This window comes from Schistocerca serialis, chromosome 4 (genome assembly GCF_023864345.2).
Source record: "Schistocerca serialis cubense isolate TAMUIC-IGC-003099 chromosome 4, iqSchSeri2.2, whole genome shotgun sequence".
Taxonomy (NCBI): Eukaryota; Metazoa; Arthropoda; class Insecta; order Orthoptera; family Acrididae; genus Schistocerca; species Schistocerca serialis.
In genome coordinates, this window is record NC_064641.1 from 419,303,646 (window position 1) to 419,327,429 (window position 23,784).

General features: G+C 37.1%; 1 protein-coding gene across 3 annotated transcripts in view; it reads right to left on the minus strand.

The window, feature by feature from the left end:
• Positions 1–19,530, minus strand: part of LOC126474020 (uncharacterized) — a 57,087-nt gene extending 37,557 nt beyond the window's left edge. For 2 of the 3 annotated variants that reach the window (XR_007586559.1, XR_007586558.1), the window contains exons 1-2: positions 18,699–19,530; positions 3,422–3,590 (exon numbers count right to left, since the gene is read on the minus strand). Coding sequence is in view for 1 of the 3 variants with exons in the window: in XM_050101425.1 (XP_049957382.1) it covers positions 3,553–3,590; positions 18,699–19,497 (837 nt within the window). In the remaining 2 variants the exon portion in view is untranslated. Of the gene's footprint in view, positions 1–3,280; positions 3,591–18,698 lie in introns of those variants that run through there. The other variant, XM_050101425.1, reaches the window with a different exon arrangement.
• Positions 19,531–23,784: the final 4,254 nt, after the last annotated feature.

A 23,784-nucleotide genomic window follows, 5' to 3' on the forward strand; every position in this document is an offset into this window, starting at 1 on the left:
CCATAGTCAGTCTTTTCATTTCTGAATATTTGTTTCCTTTGATATAGTCCAGCATTTGATATCTTCTTTTTCCTCTTCCCCTTTTTCCCACCACCGTTCCTTCTGTTCCGTCCTTTCATAAACAGTCCCTCCTCAAATAATGTCCAATCCAGTTCCGTTTTCTATTTCTGATGGCTTTCAGCGTGTTTTTGTCTTCTCCAACTCTTCTTAATACTTCTTCATTCCTTACTCAGTCTTCCCAGTTCACTTCCGCCATTCTTCTCCACATCCACATCTCTAGTGCCTCCAATCTTCTTTCATTTTCCTTCCTCAATGTCCAGGTCTCCACACCTTATAGTGCAATGCTCCAGATGTAACATTTGGTAAATCTTTTCCTCAGATCTTTGTTTAGTGGTGAATATAGTGTTTATTCATGTGTGTTTTTGTGTGCAGTGAGTGTTTCTATTATTTAGAAAAATGAATGAAGATGTTGCATATAGTCCTTCTGGTGGCTTGCCATCAACTTTTGTGTCACTTCTGTGATGCATTAACCCATTACATGTTCGTATCTTTTACAAATTATAAGACAGGTGCCCTGGGGGATGAAGATGGCCATCTTTGCAGCCAATGTGCTATGAGCCGATCCCCATACTTTAGCTTCCAGCATAAGTGCCAAGTTAAAGTGTGCAGATAGTATTTGTTCTCTCATTTTGAAATGACTTCTGTCAACAAATACTATCACAGTTTGGGAACAATGCATAGAGAAAGAAATTATTCAAAAAAGTAGGTGCTGCAACAACAAAAACAAAGAAGCAGAGGAATCTCTGAAAGAGTGTTTCCATAATTTCAAATTGCTATGTTAAAATGAGTTGTTACAGAATCTCCCACTGTTGAGTAGAATTACTTAAACTATAGACAGTCTGCTACAGAAACGTTAAGAAATTTCTTTTAAAAATATGCAAAACAGGATAATAATGAGAGCCTCTGTCATAGTTCAAGAATTGTCATCTCACATGCTAAGAATGTAATTACAGTGCAGTAGACTCTTGACTATCTGGCCTAATGTGGTGGAAGGTCTAGCAGGATAACAAAAAAGCCAGGTAGGTTGGAGTACTATAAATCCTCTCTTCCAACCTCAAACTTACCATCAAAATGCCCTTTCTTTATACAAAAACTGTATTTTATTAATAATTTCTGCCTTATTTCAAATACATGCTAGTTATAATTGTGTTGTTATGTAAGTACTGCATCCTTCAAAAATTCTACATCTACATCCATACTCTGCAAGCCACCTGATGTTGTGTGGCAGAGGGTACCTTGAGTACCTCTTTCGTTTCTCCCCTCTATTCCAGTCTCATATTGTTCGTGGAAAGAAAGATTGTTGGTATGCCTCTGTGTGGGCTCTAATCTCTCTGATTTAAAAAAAAATGGCTCTGAGCACTATGGGACTTAACAGCTGTGGTCATCAGTCCCCTAGAACTTAGAACTACTTAAACCTAACTAACCTAAGGACATCACACACATCCATGCCCGAGGCAGGATTCGAACTCTCTGATTTTATCCTCATGGTCTCTTCGCGAGATATATGTAGGAGGGAGCAATATACTGCTTGACTCCTCGATGAAGGTATGTTCTCGAAACTTCAACAAAACCCGTACCGAGCTACTGAGCGTCTCTCTTGTACAGCCTTCCACTGTAGTTTATCTATCAACTCCGTAATGCTTTTGCGATTACCAAATGATCCTGTAACAAAGTGCGCTGCTCTCCATTGGATCTTCTCTATCTCTTCTATCAACCCTACTGGTACGGATCCCACACCGGTGAGCAGTATTCACGCAGTGGGCGAACAAGTGTACTGTAACCTACTTCCTTTGTTTTTGGACTGCATTTCCTTAGGATTCTTCCAATGAATTGTTTATTACATGAAACATAAAACGCTCTTCAGTGTAAAGTATAAACGTATGATTTCAGACGTGAAAAACCAGTGTGAAAGTTTCAGGTTTGAGGCACCGAAAAAGTCTTTGTTAGATGACTGTTTCTCTCCCTTGGCCATCTTTCACACTGCAATATCCTTCCACTTTCTCAAACAGATGATATCAGCTGTCATTGCTTCCATCTGCTCACTAATTTACTGCAGTGCTGCCACAATCATCTCGAACCCTTCCAAATGTTGAATAAGATTTCTTCTTTCATCTAAGTTTGCTTAGTCCTCTTATGTTACTTCCCTCTGCATCACTATTTCCACAATATCATTATCAGTTAGTTCATCAACTACATCATTTGCCATCCATTCTGTGATGTCTTCTGCATTGACGTCCTCAGGGGCTGATACATTTTTGAGTGATAGACAGTATCACCATTTCCATCTCTGACTTCAGTTTCACACACGGATTCAAAGTTAAAATGTCCATCAATTGTACAACTGTTCACCAGAAACTCCCTCCTCATCAATTAACTTCAAAAGATAGTCTTTAAACAATGGCACAGCCAGTTTGTCAGTAGATACAGCCTCTCCACTAATGGTAATCTGGTGAATATTGAATGTTCTTTTCCACTGATCCAACCACCAATCGGTGACAGTAAATTCTGAATCTTGCCATTGAAATTGCAATGCTTTTCCTGCAATATTGGCCCCATAAGGGGCAAATGTTTTCCTCTTATATGTTCATGTCACAAAAATAAAACTTCCTTAATTTCTTTATGCTTACCTTTCAACATTGTCTTCGTTACTTTTATTTTACTTCCATTAGCTTGGTAAGCTAACTACTTTTCTATTTCTTCCAGTCTCCAAACGTATTTTGTCTTCCCCCTGACTTCCAAGTAACAGTTTTGGCTGCTAGCCCAAGAAACAGTCACATTATAACACACAGTTTCATATCTATAGTCAGAACAACTTTTTTCACCCATTTTGGAGTCTGTAATTAAAACATAAAGAACTACACAAAACAATAATTTAACAATGCACGCACTTTGATGTCTGATATGTAACTGAAGAAACAAAGAACACACGGTTTCCAACAGAGCTGCTGTCTATATGTGTCCATTGTTGTTTTGAATGCTGGAAGAGGTCTCATACTATAGTTTATTGAAGAGTGGTTCTGGTAATTTATCCAATATTAACAATACGGAATGGACTTCAGTACTGCGATTCCAGATGTGCTAGAAGCACAAAAGACACACAAAACATTTTGAAAGGCCACACAGCATTGTAACCAGTGCCACATGCTAAAGCTATGAAAAGTACAGTATGCACAATAAATTAATCCTCATTTTATCATGGACATGTATTATTGCAGTATTGATTAAGTTGGCCAGATAGTACGACAACTGAATAGTCATGAGCTGGATACTTGAAAGTGTACTAAAGAAGATGAACTAAAGAGCGTAATAAAACTGTAAAAGCAGAATGTAACTACTAATCACTGTAACATTTTAAACATACATGTATACTGAATGCAGACTATCCATTAATGTATTTCCCATAGATAAGATGTTTATTGAAGGACATGTGAGATTTACAGGTATGCAGCATTTGTTCGATATTCCATTTGGTAGGTTGTCGTAGATTCACAGTCAGCAAGTGCATTTGTGTTGCTGGAAGAATAAGGAAACTGGAACAAAAAAAGACATTGTAAGACTTTGCAGGAAATAAACAATCAATATTTGTCTATTGTTTACAGCATTTTCCGGTGCTAGAGGAAGAAATCAGTCATATGACAAATAAATACACAGAACATACACACAAGAATGGTCCATATTCAGAAGCTCATTAAAATTATTTTCCCTACAGTACATGGGCCCAACTATCACCATCAATCACCACAAAATACAGTATAGCACATTGATTGCAGAAGCTTCTGTGCATGTTTCTCATCATCTGAAAATTCCTGGGAAGGTTCAGGGAGTAATTGAGTGTAAATTTTGTGTTTTGTTAAGTCTTCAGTTGTCTCTACTTGTAAAATATACAATACAGTAATTAAAATGCTCATGAGTGTGAAGCATTTCTGCAAACATGGATTAGGCACTATTCAGTTATAATGAATAGCTGGCTGTAGTAATAATTCATCAACTTTAATTCAAAGTGTTGTTGACGCTTTGAAACTACTGAAGGATCTTTTTAGAGCTTCGGTATTCTCAATGACAAGCTGGATATTGACACTGTCGCTATAATATTGAATGTTGCATGTATGTGCTCTTCATCTCACATGTGTACTCTTCATCTCAATATACGCTACAGGTTCTGCTTTTGGGAAAGCTAGATCTAGTCTGTTGATTGAGAATGTGGTAGGTGTTCTGTACGTATAAAATTGAAAACTTTTTTCAGGGCAAGTAATCTTACTGACTTGACTGTCATGACTGCAGTGGCTGTTGAATGATACTATGAAAAACGAAAACTTGTTGAAATTACTACAGGTCATGATGTACTATTTGACGCAACAGCTGAATAAAGTCTTATGCACTGAATGAACTGTTTAGGACATCAGAGAAAAATTAGCCAGGCAAATGTTGCGTTTGTCCATTGGCAGTTACAGTTGTCATTGTGCTGAGGTTGAGTCTTGGTTCAATGATGAAAATTGTGCAGGTAGGAGCAGAACATGGTGGTATATCTGCTTCCAGTGGCAAGTATTACATAGTCAAAAGAAGCTTTTGCAGTCTTTCTCCTTGACAAGCTGAGCAAATAATTTCTTTACCACGTAACAGTAGTTTTTGTTTTTGGATTTGTGAGACAAAGAAATGGCCTTTAGTCAATATTCTGGGGTAATTAATGAATATACAGGGTGTCTCTCCTATTTTTCTCTAGTGTTTCTGCAGATATTTTCAGTTTTGTTTTTGCAACATGTAGCTGGTGTCAGCCCAAACAAATCCTCCTCATCATGTCTTTCATAAATGCCCAGTGCCAATAGAAAGTGTTGGTTTGTTACATACTGCAACCAAAATGATTTTTAAATAGAGTGCTCCTGGATTAGTCTAGTGTGTTACTCATTCTATCAATATGTATTACAGAAACAGTAAAATACAAGGAATAACCAGCACTCAAGCAGCAACTGAGCAGTGCGCTGCTGCGAGGTGGTAGCAGTCAGCATGGGCCAGGTTGGTGCTGTAGCTGCTGGAGTACTTATGTTTTACTGTCCCTGTTAATACAAATGCTAAACCGAATATCAGTCTGGTGGAGTCTCCTATCTGAGGAATTTCCAACCAGAAACTGGCCAATTCCTGTAGCAGCAAATAAATATCACTTATCTGCACATTAAATAAGTGCCCTCCAGCAGGTGAAGAAAGGGTTCTTCCTTGCACCGAGGGTAAAGGGTACGAAGACCACATTAAATATTAAATATTGGCTGACTCCTCATAAGTACCCACTCCTTCATACTACAGTAATCTACACCACATAAGTGCTCGCCCCTTAAAGAGAAAAAGAAAATTGTTACTTGACTTCAATATTAATGTTATGATTCCTCATGAATCTTAACAGTATTCATCAACCATACACCCTAGCGCGCATTACTTAACCTCCATATTAATGTTATGATTCTTCAGAAATCTTCACATTATTCGGTCCATCATAATACACCTTAGTAGGTGCTGCACTCTAGCAAGGGCACAGAGATCTCTAGATCAACATACAAAATTTATAATAATTAAATATCATTTCATATATAGCTAAACTTCCTCCCCCTTCATGTACTAGCAGTTACTCATATTCTTCCCACTATGATTATCTAATTACTTCTCAATCCCTTACAGTTAATAAGACAAATGTATTGTTATCAATGAAGCTTCCAAAAATAAACACAGTTTTAAATCTTTGTGAAGCCAAACGTTTTATCCCCCAAGCAACTCCTCATAGTCTGAAGATCCTGGAGATACTTCAATATACTAAATTTTGAAATGGCATATTAGTCAATTGGTAAAGCTTTTCATAATAACTGTCACATTATATCTGCATTAAATTCAATAACACTTATTGTCAGTGTTGGTGTATCATGTTCTGTAATAATTCTAGTCTCTTTACGAATTTGTGCTACAAAAATGTATGCCAGTGAGAGTGTCTTCCACTCTCCTCAGCCTGAGGCAGTGGACCAGTATGGTTCAGTGCCACAAAATTACTAAGTGCCTCTGGTATGATTAAATATAAGATATTGTATGCACCTGTAGTAAATAGTTCACTTGCTGACACATACTAAATCTTATGAATGCTTTCTTCATGATATTAATCAAACTTAAAGTAATAATGCTTCTTTACGTGGAGCTCACACATCTTTTGTCCAAAATACAAATTCTTCAACTGTATACTCAATTCATGTTTGATATAGTCAAAGTTGAAGTAACTATGCATATGTGGATCATGTATCCTTAAAGTTATGAAATGAGGTTCCAACTTCAATTTGTAGTAATATGAGCTATTGGTAATAGCAGCAGGCAGTAAATCTTCAGTCGGAACTTCTTAGTAATGAGAGAGCTTGGTAACTTGCCAGAAGTTATAACAGTCAATAAGGTACTGGTAACAATGTACAAAGAGATACAGTTAGTAATAACTGAAGATAGCAAATCCTTACTAGCAGCAAATGCTACTAAAAGCTCTGTACTAACAATAGCTGAAAAATTCTTAGTGGTAGCTGAAGATCGCATGTTCTCATTAGTAGCAGATGACAGATGGTAACAATTTGTCAGTAGCAACTGAGTCTATCAATGTATCAGTACTAATAGGAGAGAGTAGTTTGTTATCTATTAAATGTTGAGTCACTTCACTATCATCAGAGGATTCTCCATAACCTGTAATTCGTCTAACGGTTGCATGTCATTTCTGATTATTGTAACAGTTTTCACATTCTTAATTATCACCTGTTCTAAATTATCTAATGTTTCTCATAACTTTGTTTCTAACATGTTCTTCATCCACTGTACTATCTTGCACTAAACTAATAGCAACAACTTGTTCAATACTGCCATCTACTGTTTCTTCCACTAAATTTAAACGATCATTGCACTCTCATATTAATCATCTATATTAGTTATTTCTTCCCTTTTCTCTAGTAATTCATTACAGAGAGCAGACTAATGTTAAACCTTAATAACACGGTTTCACTATTATGTGGCTCATCTGTATCTCCTTCTGGGAACCGAGCCACACCCTATCCTGTCTTAATATATCTGTGATAATGTTTTGCTTTTTCTATAACCTGGTGACTTTCCCCCTTTGTTTCATTTGACCTGTTATTACTTGAGCTATTGCTGTTTTGTCATTTGTCAAATAATTTATCAAGTGTATTAATCTGTTCAAGATACTCCAATAATGTTGATACCTTTTCCCAATCTTTACCAAAGGGTTTATCCTTTACCCTCCATGGCAAACTACTAATAAGCACCGGCCACACTGTGGCCGAGCGGTTCTAGGCGCTTCAATCCGGAACCACGCTGCTGTTATGGCCGCAGGTTCAAATCCTACCTCGGGCATGGATGTGTGTGATGTCCTTAGGTTAGTTAGGTTTAAGTAGTTCTAAGTCTAGGGGACTGATGAACTCAGATGTTAAGTCCCATAGTGCTTAGAGCCATTTGAACCATTTACTAATAAGCACATCTAATAAATTGCCTTCTATAATAGGCTCATTCAAATATTTTGCTTTATTGAATTGGCATTCAACAAAAGCTCTATATCCTTTCTAACTACTATTGTATGGTTCTGAGTTAAATAATTCCAAGAATATATTTATTTTGTACACCTTCATTCCAATCTTTGGATTTAGAAACTGTCTCAGAATCTTCCAACTGTAACACACCTCATTGTGTGGTATCTCTCCTACCTAGCTTACAACAAAATGGATTTTTTTATGTCACTCCAGATCTTGAGTAACATACCTTTCAATGTTTTCAGAAATAATACTTCTCTTTATGTAGCAAACGTTGGAAATCCATGGATTAACCCTTTGTGGCGTACAGCACATAGGTAATTGCAACCTTTGTCTTGTAATTTAAATTTGGCTATTATATCTTCTAATTATTTTCTTATCTAAAGTCTTGCACTTTCCAAGTTTAGATAATTATTTATTAGTGATACCTATCTAGTAGACCTTTTATTCCTTTTAATGACAATTATGAAAGGGGCAGATTGCTATAACAGAGGTGTTGATCAACAGACAGGCACAACAAAAAAACTACTAAACACATCCACCAGACAGCCTTCTTCTGAATTAGAAACCATACACATAGTGTTCCTGTTGTGCCTGTCTGCGACCAATATCTCCGCTACATGAAATTGCCTACTTTCAGAGCTACGACTCGTACATCTTCGTTACTGTGAAACATATATCATCTACTAAACAAGTACTCATAGCACTTTAAGGTATGCATTTTAAAGATCAGATTTACAAGATAATTTTTTCATGTTTTGGTCCTTACTGCCTGCACCCAAAATACGCAAAACAAAGAGCTTGTAATAGAAGACTATTTTTCAGAGTACTGAAGATGAATAAGTGCTCATAGCTCTTAATACATGCATTTTAGAGCTCATGTTTACAAGACTTTTTTGCTTCAAATGATTGTTCCCATCACATTCATTAATACTGACCATTCCTCCTGAGCCACCTTGAAGATGTAGAACTTCTGTGTTGTGGTGAAGTATTTCATCCATGACAATATGTTTTGTAATCTCGTTCCTTACACAGGATTCAAATACAACTGTAGAGATTTGTAACTGTTAGAGCTCTGAGACCTTTAAAGGGAATGTCAGGGTATCAAAGGACAAGTACCCTTCATCAGAAAAGTTCCAGGACAGGTTTTTTCCTAGCTTCTATTGATGTAGTCTCCTTGGCTGTCTGTACACAATTGCCAACGTTTCTGGAGGTCTTGGAAGCAAAGCAGAGTATTTTCAGCTGTGATGGTTGTAAGCTCATTTGCCACAGCCAGTTGGATGTCTGCAAAATCCTGATGAAGCTTTCCTTCCAGCCAGCTTTCACTCACAGAAACAAAAAAGAATCACAAGGTGAGAGTTTGGGTGAAGATGATGAATGTGGGATGGAATAAGAGAATGTCTGGCAAGATATTCAATAAGAAATAAAGTGGTATGAGGTTTTGCATTGTCATCCAGTATGAACCAGTCCTGAGAATGCCATAAATCAGGATGGCAATATCGAATTGCTCGTTGCAAACATTTCAAGATTTCATTGTGGGATGGAATAAGAGAATGTCTGGCAAGATATTCAATAAGAAATAAAGTGGTATGAGGTTTTGCATTGTCATGCAGTATGAACCAGTCCTGAGAATGCCATAAATCAGGATGGCAATATCGAATTGCTCATTGCAAACATTTCAAGATTTCATTGTAAAAAGTTTGGCTTGCTGTTTGACCTAGAGAAAACATACTCATGGCGATCTAATACTTTGCCATCAAAGAATGCGATCAACATTGTCTTGTTCTCAAAGGCAGTCGTTTGACTTTTTTCCGAGGCCGCTGTCCCACGACTCCACCATTCAGCACTCTGATGCTTCACGTGAGGGTCATACCGGTAGCACCAACTTTCATCCCCAGCAATAATCTTTGACAGAAATGTGGGATTACATCTCACTCTATCCAGTAGTTCTTCAGAAATTCTTCAACCTTCCACTTTTTGTTCATCTGTTAGTGTATGAGGGACAAGTTTTGCATTAAGTTTAAGCTTCCCTAAATCTTCGCGTCAAATCTTATGAGACACATCACAATTCAAATTAAGTCCTTCTGAAATCATACACACGTTACACGGCAGTTTTCTTGCAATAACTGCCTTACATGGTAAACATTTGCATCAGTATGTGCTGTAGACATGCGACTAGCTCCAGGACTGTTTTGCACTGAATCTCCACCTTCGCAAAACCTTCTGCGCCACTCAAAAACACGACTTATTGAAAGTGTCTTACCTGCATATGCTTGCGTAATCACGGTCCTTGTTTCATTAGGGGTTTTCCCGAGCTAAGCACAGAACTTGATGTTCACTCCTCACTCACAATCAGCACCCATTATGTCACCGTAACTAATGTGCAAAGAACCCAAATGGTGTGTTGGTAAGCACAGCCCTGCCATCTAGTGAGTTTGCAAAGAAACATAGCCAAGATCATTTCAAGGACCTGCATATATCAGGTAACATAAACACGTTTGTTCCTGTTTACTATTGCAAAATCAAAAATTTAAAAAAAAACTCTGTCCTGGAACTTTTCTGGTAAAGGAAGTAGTTCACAGTATATGAGCTGTTTAAAAATATGGATTTTTAAACGGTTATTAAGATAAGTAGAAAGTACCCATATTGGCAACCTTTGAAATGTATCACAGGAAGATAATAACTGCTTACAGGAACTTTGTTTCTGTGAGATCTTTTTGTGGATAAGCTAAAAATGCCCTTCACAGTTAATCTTGGAATCAATATGAATTTAAGTTTGATATTTGTAGTTCATATTTCATTACAGCAGTTCACTGATTGCTAATTAATTCAAGAGAAAGTCAGATGTTTCCAGCAATATCTTAAGCAGAATTGAAATATTGTGATGCACAGAAAATTTAAGTTTTATAATCATTTTAACAGATGAAATACAAAGTTACGTAATAGGGCAGATTATTCATAGCAACGCTTAAGGAGAACCCAAAGATACAGCTTGGCAGTCATCAGTAAAAATTTTTAGTAAGAAACAATATACATTTCTGACACACAAGCTCCCAATCTTCAATTCTCAGAGCTTTTTAACTGTCATGCTTCCAATGTATGAGTTTACAAATTTCTTCTTTATTTCCAGGCCAATGTTTGATGTTGCCTGATTTCATACATTCAAGGCAGCTGCTTTCTTTTGGATAAGCCTAACTTTTTAAATAGTATTCCTGTCATTACCATCTGCAATATTTGTGTGTAATGTTTAGTTTTCCTCTTTAATGAAATCAGTTGGTTAGACAAAATATTGTAAATTATTCATGTGCTCTTACAATTCATTCTTGCTACCACAAGATTTCGGTACCATTGCTCCACTTCACATTGTCATAGGTGTTCAAGATATTAAGATGTATTTTCTTATTTCTTAGACAGCATCAGCATAGCTTCTTGAGTACCTTCACATTTTCCAAACACACAGTTATTGTTGTTCAGTCCCACTGGCATTTCTCTTTAAAATTTCTTATTATGCATGATAGTTAACATGCATGTATCATTAAAGTGAATATGTAAATGCTTCCATGTCTCTGCTTGGACATGTTTTGGAAGTGTAAGCGTAGTACTATTTTTGAAACATAATGTCAATTATCACAAAACAAATTTTGAAAATCATACTGAACAATGTTCTGATCCCATTATTTTAATAGTTTCAGTAGCTCCCAGGGTGTTTTACAGGCATCTTTGTCACTGAAACTTTTGATACGTCACAACTTTCTCAAATTCAAACAAGCTGAAACACATGATCATGTAGTTATTATGATGTTTGTTAATTTTTGTTTAATCTACTTCTTTGCAATGTCACTTCATTCTAGAATCATTTTCACAGTTATCCATTCTCTACTGAGTTCATTGATGTCCTTGCCTGCCAGGACTTTATCAACTGATCAACAAGTCAACTCACAAGAATCAGCACTGAAATGTACAACAGCATGACCAAGAAAATTTTGACTGTTATGACCAGTGGTAATGTCTATCTGAAGAATAACACAAAGGAATCTGTAAAAAATGCAATGTGATCATCACCAGCAGTATTGTTAAGTGTCCAATAAAATTCTGATCAAATTCCAGGTCTCCAGTAAACATATGAGCAGTTTTTCTGGGCAAAGACAGCATAAAAATAAACTGTGAAGTGAGTTACTGCTCTGGTGATGATTATACACAATCCATCAAGAGGCTCTGTCCATCACAAGCAACTGTATTGCAATGAGTAGTGCAAATACACAAGAATACCTCCATCAGATCTGGCACAGTCTGAAATGCCCAACCAAAACTCTCAGGCCCTCACTCCCAGTATCCAGTCAGTATGGCCTCAATCTGGTAGTTCTATGTCTGCTTTGACATGTTGAAAGTGTGTTGTGGTGGCAGTCACTGATAAAATGGTGTCCAGTTTGCTGCCCTTCTGGATGAAAGGCGATACTACGAATAGAGGAGGGAATAGTCATGTAGGTGCAATAGTGGTGGTTGTGATAGTTGTAGGATGCAAAATGGTAGGTACTGTCTAACTGTGGTGCTGTACCTGTTTCGTTAATACAAGGTGGTAAGTGCAGGGGCGGCAGTGTTGCTGGTGACTGCATTAGGAAGAGTGCATTCGGTGGAAGGGCATTTGGGACCAAATGGCTATCAGTGGAGTTTGTCTACAGCTTGATTATGACTGGCAAATCTGAGTTTGCATGCACTGGCCTGCAAGAACAAAGATAAGCATTTGTGCTGCAACTGTTGTGTCAATAGTAAGAAACTACAAAGATGCGGTTACCCTTGTGGTTAATCATAACTACCAGTGATCATTCTCTATGCCATCTAAAGGCACATACTCAGACTGGAGCACTATCCTCCTTTTTGGCTGGTCAGGCGAAGACAGTGACTGACAACAATGACTGCATAAGGTAGAATCATAGTCTTTGATCTACAATGCCCAATATGCGCTCAAGAAGAATGTTAGCCATGCTTGAGTACACGTTTTACCCAATGGCTTTCCCATCCCATTCTTTGAAAGTCTTGTACAGTTAATACTTGATTTTTTTGTCCACTTCCCACAGACAGTATTTTCAGTATCCCTATTGTGTCCTGCCAATATATGGAAAGCTGGACCAAACTCTTCATATGGGTTACCCCCTGCGGCTGTGTGGAGAAGGCCCTAAATGTTAACTTATAAGGTCTGTTGGATAAGCAAAAAAATAATACCCTTGTTTTGCACTGAACAAGATTTACTATGAGTTATTGAAAGATGACTGAGTAGTGACATAATATTCGCTGACGATCTACGCCTCCCTGCTAATTTTGTTGGTGAGTGGGGTCCTGGTCACTTGCCTCTGCTAGTTTTGTCTCCATGACAGAAAAATTATTTATGGTTTTCTTCATCCTTACACAGGTCAAATATGTGGCAGAGGCACAATGGTGTATACACATTCATGTGCTTGCTGGTTGGTATAGAAGAACATTATGAATCAAATTGAACAACAAAATACAACATAGACGGTCATTAAGAAAACTGAGTGAACAACATGGTCTGCAGGAAAACGTTACTGGTAGAATGGACAGATGTGACAGAGATGCTTTAATACAACCATAATTTTATAGTCTGTAAGAGGAGAGAGAGGAAAGAAACATCTACATTCACATCTACAGCTAAATGATTACTATTCACATACAAGTGTCAAAGGGTGGTAGACACCTTTTCAAACCAAACTGCACATGTTTGGAAACATTTGTCAGGTTAGATGAAAAGGGTGCAGGGAATAAAAGTCTTCAGAGACAGAAAAAAACCTTTACTGAAAAAAAAAAGCATTCTATTCAAAATATGGACATTTTTGCACAACTATGATATCAAAATACACTGCTGTGTAGCATTCACTACCATATTGCTCCACCATGTGTGTTTTAATATCCAGGGACTTTTGTTGGCATGCAGTCCACAGTGTGTGGGGAGAGGCCTATGACACTGCACTGAATGTTTGTAAGATGAACCATCATTGAAATGCTGCAGGTCTTAAAAATATTGATTATGTGCAATCACTGCACATCTCTCAAATTACCCTCTACACTGACAAAAGGCCAAAAGCATGACAGCCCACCTTCCTGCTGTACTTGTGAGAATGCATGCTTGAGATGTGCATTGGTACCTTGCTGCTTTCACAGTCTTCTATGAATAAAATAGAACAGATAATACATCAAACAACTCCTCTACTCACTGACAACAAGAACCTAATGTTGCTGACCCTGATTCTGTTATTCCAGGTGTTCTGTTGTCCACCTTCTTCACACATCACAGTGTCCGGGATTTGTACTGTTGTTTGGAATAGGAGTCTAAGTGGCCAAAGTGTATGTGTAGCATGTTACCTGGGTCAATATAGTGCTTCCTGTTGCCTGTAACATGGCACTGGGCATTTCTGTTCAACTCTCTTTGGGATACCTACGCAAATAGATGTAGACAGCAGTTATCAGGTGCTGTTGTTGATCATAGCCAACGATTGTGAGGCACCCCTTGAATATTTTGAGTCTTGCGGTAGGGGTGTAAGCCAATTTGGTGGGAAATTTTCCATGTTCCTGACAATTCTTGCTGTAAAGAACAATGTGTGTACAACTTAAGCTTGAAATGATCTTTCAATGCAGCTGACAAACTTTATAGAACACATGAGCTGCACTTTCCCTTCCATGAATGGTGATCATACAAATGGCTGTAATTATCAACTTTCCGTGGTCAAAATAGTATTGAGTAGAGGTTTTGAAATCAGTAAACACAAACTATGCTAGTGATGAGGGTGCTGCAAAACTTTTTACGCAATTTTTGTCTCTTGAATAGCATGTGAGAAAAAATATTTTGATACAAGCTGTGATTTCTCTATTTTATAACAATATACATGTGAGTGGAAAGCAGTGGAATATTTTGCAATTTGGAGGAAAAAGTAGTTGATTTAAGTTTCAAGAAAAAATTTCACTGCTATGAAAAATGCCTTTCCCTTCAATATTGACATCCCAGGTCACTTATCATATCTGTGACCTTCTCTCCCCTATTTTGTGAGAAGGCAAAATGAATGACCCTTCTTTGGATTTTTCATACCAGTATGCTGTGCACCAGTGAAGTTTCGAACTGTTCTGGCAGATGGCAGAGCCATAGTCAAAATGGCATCACTTATGACTCATGTTACAAGCAGCTCCATGATCAGCCACACTCGGATGCCATTATTCATGCCGACCAGCACATCACAACTTGACAATTGGCTCTACAGTTGTCGGTCGGCAGTGGAAGTGCATCTGCAATGATTGAGACTCTCGGATATTCAAAGAGGTGCTCATGATGGGTTCCACAAATGCTCAAAGTGGGCTACAAGATTCAAAGAAAGGCCATTTCATCTCAATTGTTGGAGCTTAAAGATTCCCTACGGGCAACACACTTCGAAGATGATGAGAGTGTCAGTCATGCAGTGAAAACATGTCTATGCCTACAGAACAAGAGCTTCTACCAGCAGAGAATACATGCTCTTCCACGACGTTGGCATATGGCCATAGAATGTGATGGAGACAATGTAGAAAAATAGGACATGAGCAAGGCATGTTGTTGTATATTGTCACTAAATTCTGACTCTTTAACAATAAATATGTTCTGAAGAAAAAGGGGAATTACTTATTTAACGATCCTCATATTATGGTATATATTAGAAGGGAGGCTTTCAAATACTTTTCCATTGTATATTTGTCCCTTTCTGTTACAAAATGAAGTGCATAATTTTCCAAAATTTACAACTGCAAAATCAGTGTCTATACTCTGAGTGATAGTTGCAGAATCTCAGTGCATTTGTTGATCTGTACTATATATTATTTCCAATTCATGTTGTTATAAATATGTACAAGTGCATATTTAGAGACTAAGAAACATGCAGGATTCAAAAATGTCAACATCAAGGTGGAGGAGGTGCAGTACCATGGACAGTGGACAACTGTACAGAAATGCTATTCAAATCAGCAGCAATACAGACAACTTTCAAAGGATAAAAGTGTTTGATTTTAGGGGTATAGTTTTCGAAAAGAACTAGAAGTTCTGTTACACAAGGCTGTTAGACAACTCACACGCATAATAGTAGTGGTTAATATAAATACTAACACACTGAAAGAAAGCTGTTATACTAGGAGTTTCAGAGATCTAACCAACACTTACGATCTAAATCTAGTAGCAAATAGTCCCACAATATGCAGTAGAGATACAACACTGTGAACATAACTATAAATAAATGCAGGAAGGAAATCAGAGACCCTAAAGAAGTCACTAATATTTTCAATCAACATTAAGTTGAGGTAGTGAACAACTAAAAAAGCAAAATTCTCCTGACACAAAATGATACAAAGCACTCCTCATTAGACAAAAGTTTTTTCCTTCTCCCAACAAATGAACCTGAATTAGTAAAAGTAATACACTGATTAAAAACATAAAATACTGTGGGAACACACAGTATATCTACTACACTAATTAAATGCTGCCTGCAGTATGTGGTAAAGCCTCTGATTTTTCTCATAAACTTAACTGCGGAAGAAGGAATATTCCCAACATGTTAAAAAAGAGTAAAGTGATCCCTAATTTTCAAAGAATGCAGCAAGTAAGAGCCAGGAAATAACCAACCCAATAACTATTACACCTGCCTTTTCTAAAATCATAGAATGTGTGAATTAAAGACAGAATAGTAAATTTTATAGAAAAATGCAATGCTTTGAATGATGCCCACCATAGATTTACAAAGGGTAGATTAACCAGTACAGCAATAGCTGAATTTATAGTGTGCATAACTATGACACTAGATAATCAAATGGAAGTATGTTTTATGTTTCTTGACCTTTCTAAACACTTTGAATGTGTATGCCACAACATATTATTAGGAAAGCTTAAGTGCTACGGTGTAAGGGGGAACACAATCAACATCATAAAATCATTCATGGAAAATAGATAACTGTGTGTAGGAATAAAGCAAAATCTGAACAATACTATTACAAATGTCTACTCAAATTTTGAATCCATTAAATATGGATCAGTGCAGGGCGCATCACTTTTTATTTTATGTGTAAATGATATGATCAAAATAGTAGGTGGAAATGCTGTCATGTATGCAGATGACACTTCAATTGGTATAAGTAGTGTTTCAACAGACGACTTACAAAAGCAAGCTTCTCTAAATATGTAAAAAATTATTCCAAAAGAAATAATCTTTTTATAAACATAAATAAAACCACATATACGCAAATACCTGCAAACAAAACGCATAAATTGAACGATATTGTCGTCAAGCATAAAGACTTGGATCTAAAAGAGACAGAAATTTATTAATTCCCGGCTGTGACAGTGGATAGGTACTTGACATGCCAGTATGTTTTTAATGAGAAAAATGTTGAGGACAATAAACACACCAACACTACTAACAAGCAATATGAGCTAGTGCATTCACAAATTTCATATGGTTTCCTGGTCTGGGGAAATTCTGCAAAAGTGCACATACAAAGAGTACTAAACCTACAATAGATACCTGTAAGATGCATAGCAAAATTATCTCCTAGACATCCCTGCTGAAATAAATTCATAGAACAAAACATTTTAACAGGAGTGTCGCTATAGATATGTGAAACAATTATATTTGTAAAAAGTAACCATGCTGCATTGTTAAACAGAGATATCCATAACTATAGCACAAGAAATAAAAATGATTATCATATTGAAGGAAATCGACACAGATTAACTGAAAAAGAATCTGCAAAAGCAGGATGCCTTCTCTACAACAGATTGCCAATCTATATAAGGATAACAGACAACATATCTGTTTTTAAAAATAAACTAAAATATCACTTGATTAAAATTTGTCCATACAGCATTAAAGAATACCTTCAAGTAAAAAATTAATGTAATGTTTCATATGTAACTGTGAAAATACGTAAAAAACTTTCAGAAAGCATAAATTGATTATTAATCATTGGTAATTATGTATGTAAATTATGTTTATATATCAATGTTTTTAGATACTTGTATTTTAGAGGCCTTATTTGAAGAAATCAGTCATTTTATTGATATACGCATGTAGTTACAAATTTTTGAAAATTGTAATTTTTCAAACTTCATGTAAACTTGTCAAGCACCATTGTACAGGATGGTCCACAGCCATAAATAAATAGCTAAATACAGGAAAAAAGCAAATGGAGAGCTAAGCAACTAGTTAAAATGCTATTTACATTTGAAACATAGTACCTATAGTTTTATACATATACAATTATGTTAAAGTTTCTTGAGAAGAAATATTGCATATCATGTGATAGTTCTGTTCATGTTTCACAATTACTGGTACAATATGGATACCTACATTGAATCATTTTAATTAGCCCAAAAAGAAATAAAAATCATACCTCAGTTACATACAATACCACCAGTTCATGCAATTGAAATATAATTTACACGCCCTAGGCTAATCTGAAAGGCTTAGTTTTTTTAAAAAAAAAAAAAAAAAAAAAAAAAAAAAAAAAAAAAAAAAAAAAAAAAAAAAAAAAGAACATGGATCATATTCACAACAACTTGCTATGATGTGGAACATGACAATTGTTTGAAAACAATATATATTTACTCTGTGAAAATATTGGTACATGCTGGATTTTGTAGAAATTCCTACTACAAACCTACAAATCTAGTACAACCACATACAGATACTATGTATTTAAAAACATATCTATGAAACTGAAGGAAACATCATCAGAAGAAATCGTGTTATACCAGAAGGTACAGTAGTACTGTCATAAAATATAGAGCTATTTATAGAACTAGGCCTAATGTGTCATCTACTACTTAGGAGCATGTATAATTAAGTGTCAATAATGACAAAAGTGTTGACAGGTAGCCTTGCATGATAAACTCTATAAACACAGGAATATAACATTAACAATTTTTTATACCATGACAAGGAAAATTAATGTTATTAGTTAAATAGTAATAAATCAACTCAAATTTGTTTTACTTCTAGAAAAGCAGGAATCAAATCTTCTATCTACATTCAAGAGTTAGGCATATGAAGAAAGATTTAATATGTTTACCTGCTTTACACACAAAAGCCAGAAGCAGAAACTGTACTAGTACTATATGACCAGCTGTTTCTCCATCTTCTACAGAATCACTTGCCACAGACTTATCGCCAGATGGAGGACCAGGTTGTCCATCTTCGTTTTCATTTTGTTCGTCTGTAACATCCTCTGGATTGCCTGTCGCTTCTCCTTCTGCGTTGCCTGTCGCTTCTCCTTCTGCATCTCCGGTACTCGATGGCGGCTCAGCAGCATCATCATTCTCATCAGGATCATCTGCAGCCTCACTATCTTCAGTATCCATTGCCTCTTCATCGGTGATGTCGAGGTCGTCAAGCAGTTTATACGACTGAATATCGCCAATCTTGTATTGTGAGACTTTAGGTTCGAAATGTCTATTAACACCAGCATCCACTGCAGTGGATAATCTGGAGGAAGTAGTTTTATGCAAAATAGTATTGCTCTTGTACGCAGTGAACGAGGTAGTCCTAAGACGTCGATATTTGCTATCATAAATGCTGTTCTCCATTGTAGGGGCAAGACCACTAGCATCATCCATTACAGTGGAAGATGGAAGCGAAATGAATTTTTTAACTTGACTGTTGGTGGCAGAGTGCTTTCGGGATAGTGAATCCCCATCAAGTGTCTCATCGTCTACTGTAATATAAGGTTTAAATGGCTGTTTAACAGATTTGCTTTCCAACTTCGTTTTCCCGACTGACCTCGATCTTGGACGAGCACCAACCGCTGGTTTCCTTCTACCGCTTTCATGCTTGGTAGTGCCAACGTCTACTATTACAGGCTGTTTAATCATACTTGCTTTATAACCTGAACAACTTTTTTTTACAAACAACTGGGCAAATCCGACAGGAACACTGTGTAAGCTTCGACTTCTATCAATTATACTGTTTCAAAGCTACTGATCTAAATAAAACAGACAACAGCGAACTCAAAGTAATATTTGTGGCGGAAAAGTAGGCTAAAAACACACCAGAAATTCAGGTGAGATCTGTATACATATGAATATTACTCGTGATTTCGATTTCAATTTCTACATCCCAACTGCATGTTCCTCCTTATGTTGTTTAAATTACGACTAGCTTTATCCAGAGATATGGACTCCACGTGGAGAGTACATATTGTTGCGCAGCAGCTTCTTTCCAACATCGCATAATATTCGCTCTTCATTTACTAAACTGACCAATGACGTCAAAAATCAAAAGATTTTCTTCCGTAAGGAGCTTGTACAGTATAAAAGATGAAACATAACCTGTTTCGTCATGAATGTTGAATCGCTAAAATTTTCTTTCCCTAATACCAAAAATTGCAGGTCCCTGTAAGAACATTTTTACAGCTGTCCTGCCACATGACTAATATATGCCCCTATTACACGATGCACCTAAACCAACTTTTACACTGCAGCGAACACAAGCGAACGTGCAACAGTGAACGAGAATTCTCTCTAGCGTTAACGGTAGAAGCGCGTGCGCAAACGGCTTTTCGCCCCGCGCGTAATGTACGCTGAATTTCGCTTGTCATCCGCTGGTTCTCGATTTTTGTGCGCACCATCAAAGGTAGTTCGTGTCCCTCTCCGCTTTGGCGCTAGCAATACAGAAAGCTTGCGTCTGCTATCTTGTCCACTTTTATTGTCGTTCAGTCGGTGAAATGAGTGCCATGAGGGATGGAGTGGGCTGTAGAAAATGTTATGTATCTGATAGAAGAATATAGATATACACATGGTTCTACAATCGAAGAGATACACCTCGCAAATGCTATGCAGTGAAATTGCACAGCCATTAACAGTAGTAATAAATAAAAGCCTCCGAGCAGGGGAATTTCCAGACTTCCTGAAAGTAGCACGCACAGTGCCTGTTTACAAAAAAAGTCAGTCCACGTGAAGTGTCAAGCTACAGGCCCATATCTATAATACCAGTACTAGTGAAAATGATGGAGTCTGTAATGAAAGAACAACTATTAAGTTACTTTGAAGGAAATAGTATTTTTTATGATGCACTACATGGCTTTCGGAAGGGCAGGTCAACAACAACAGCTGTATTTGACTTAGTTACAAACATAAGTCAGGGTTTAGAAGGCAAAGAGTCTATAGCACTAGTACTCTGTGACCTTAGTAAGGCATTTGACTAAATTCCACATAAGGCCCTGCTCAGAAAGCTAAAAACATATGATATAGGGGAATCTGGCCTGCAAACTCTTGAATCCTACCTGAGAAACAGAAGACAGATTGTCTCCGTGCAAGGAACTGATACAGGTGAGAAGAAGCTACAGCATGATGTGCCACAGGGATCAGTAATATGGCCCCTGCTGTTCCTTATCTTCGTAAATGTTATAGGCTCCAATGGGCACACCTTGCAGTTTGTGGCTGATACAACCTTGTTCTCAAAAAGAGAAAATTTTGTACAGGCAGTCCAACAAGTAGAAGTCTTGTTCAATAAAGCTAAGGCCTGGTTTATCATGAACAAAATGAAAATTAATGAAGAAAAAACTCAGAGGATGATATGCATCCTCAGCAATACTGGAGCACTGGCTAACACAGCAGATGTCAAACTTCTGGGCTTTCTCATTGATTCCAAATTAACCTGGCAACAGCACATCAAGCATGTATGTTCCAAACTTTCGTGGGTCCTGTGCCACTTGAGGAAACTGAAAAGTATAGTACCAGAACAGTGGCTGCTAACTGTGTACTATGCAACGTTCCACAGCCACATCAGTCATGGGCTGCCGTTTTGGGGCCATTCTGCAGACTGCAAGAATGTGCTCTTACTGCAAAAGAAAGCAATGAGGATCATTACTTCGGTCATATAGAAGGTGGCGGAAAGTGTAAACTGCGAGTGTGTTAGCTCTACAAATATAAACGTAAATTGAACGAAAAATGTACGACATACGTAAAAATAAGTGAATACTGCAATGGTAAATGCATTGTGCGTGATATTATAACTCAAGTGTCCGGAAATTCGGTCTAGAAATAGTGAACTACTGGTATGTATATGAAGTCAAATGAAATGGCTCATGAGTGTGATGTGTGCAATGTTCTACCACACGGAAATACAGCTGTTGAAAGTGAAAATATACCATGTAAAAAATGTGTAACAGATATCGAACATTTAAAAGAGTGTATCATAAGTATGCAAGCAGTGATTAACACTTTAAAGAATGATTTAACGAAACTTCGAAGTGAAAATACCGAACTGATAGGTTATCTGAAATCGAGTGCACCAATCAAAACAAAACCGACAGAAACTGTAAATAGTGAGAAAGAAAAGCAGCATCAATGGATCAGAAGCAATAATACTACAGTGAAGGACTCAAGAGCTTGTGTTATGACGTGCCCTTACAAAACCAACAGCGTTAATACAAATAAAAACTGTAAAAAAAGCGATCGACCTGTGCCCCCAAAAAATGATACACAGTGATAACAAGAGACAGAACATATTAATTCTTTCTGACAGCCATGGTCGTCACTGTGCAAAAATTATGATCAGTTCTCAAAATCAAAAACACTACATCTCTTCCGTAATAAAGCCTAACCCACAGTTAAAGGACGTGGTTTCTAACATAGACGGGAAGACGAAAGAATATACGAAAAATGACAGTGTCATAATTATAGGTGGGACTAACGACATCCTAAAGAAATTTTAGGATTTCAAATGTGCCTTAACAGATTCTTTTCATAAGACAATCCACACAAAAGTTATCTTGTGCGTAATTCCGTGCAGATACGATGTACCAGAACTGAACAACAGAATCTATGCTCCAAACGAATTCTAAATGAGGGCTAATGAGGACTACAAAAAATTATGAGCATGTAATGGTAATCGACGTCAACACATTCCTCAGTAGAAGCGATTATGCAAAGTTTGGACTTCACTTGCGAATGGAAGGGAAAGAGAAATTATGTAGACATTTACAACTAGCAGTAGGTGCCAATCTGCAAATATCGGCTCTAACATACATACAATGTGAAGACCTTTCAGCAAATATGACAGTGAAAACACAAGAAGAATCAGCAGCAGAAATGGACTTATCCAACTCAATAGTTATGAAAGGTAAACGAGGTGGCGCAAAAAAGAACTGCACTACACCTTCATCACTCAAAGAAGACACAGCAAAACAAAACTACCATCGACTAAACCAGGCTATGATACCGGCTAAAGCATCTAACCCAAAAAAAGCAGCAGAACCAAGTTCCACACCTGAAGATATTCAAGATACAACAAGAAGAACTGGGCACAGGAAACCAGAAGCAGTAGGCCTTCCTACAGGAGACCCACTAAGAACATCGGCAGATACAATCTCAAAAGTATCACCAAGGACATCTAATTTTACACGTATCAGTGAACACCAACAATCAACTACTACCACCCCAGCAACAGGAGGAAGTTCAGCAATTCCACTGAAAAGAAACGTAAGACGACCATCTACAATATTTTTTATTCCCAAAAAGCCTCTAGACCAAATTAGGATTATTAGTTCACCTATCAACACCACCTCCAGTAGCAGTCCTTGCAGGAAAAACAGAAACCACCTCAACATCGACCACACAAGTAAAATGACCGGAAAGATGGAGAATTGCCCCTTTTTACCATCAGGACATTTTCTTATGACCAATGAAAAAAACCAACTCATGCTTCTAGATGAGAATGAAGATTTCCCACACAATTTAAATTCAGGAATAAAGGTAAGTGGTCAACCAAGTACAATCAGAACAAACCTAAAATCTCACCAGATCACTTTTCTTCATCAGAATATACAGTCACTTAGTAATAAAGTAAGAGAGCTTGAAATCTTGTTATCAAGTGAACTCAGATATGTTAATATACTGTGCTTAACTGAACACTGACTGAAAGAAAATGAGTTAAAGACAGTGAAAATAATGGATTATGTGTTAGCAGCACAAACTTGTAGAAATCAGTTTACACATGGAGGGAACTGCATATACATAAAGAAAGATATCGAATTCAATAACTTAGACAATGCTGAATCCTTAAACACTGAGAAGGCATAGAAATTCCAGCATTCAAGTCAATTTTAATATGTTTATATAGATATCCAGATACCCACCTAAAGAAATTCGACACTCAGC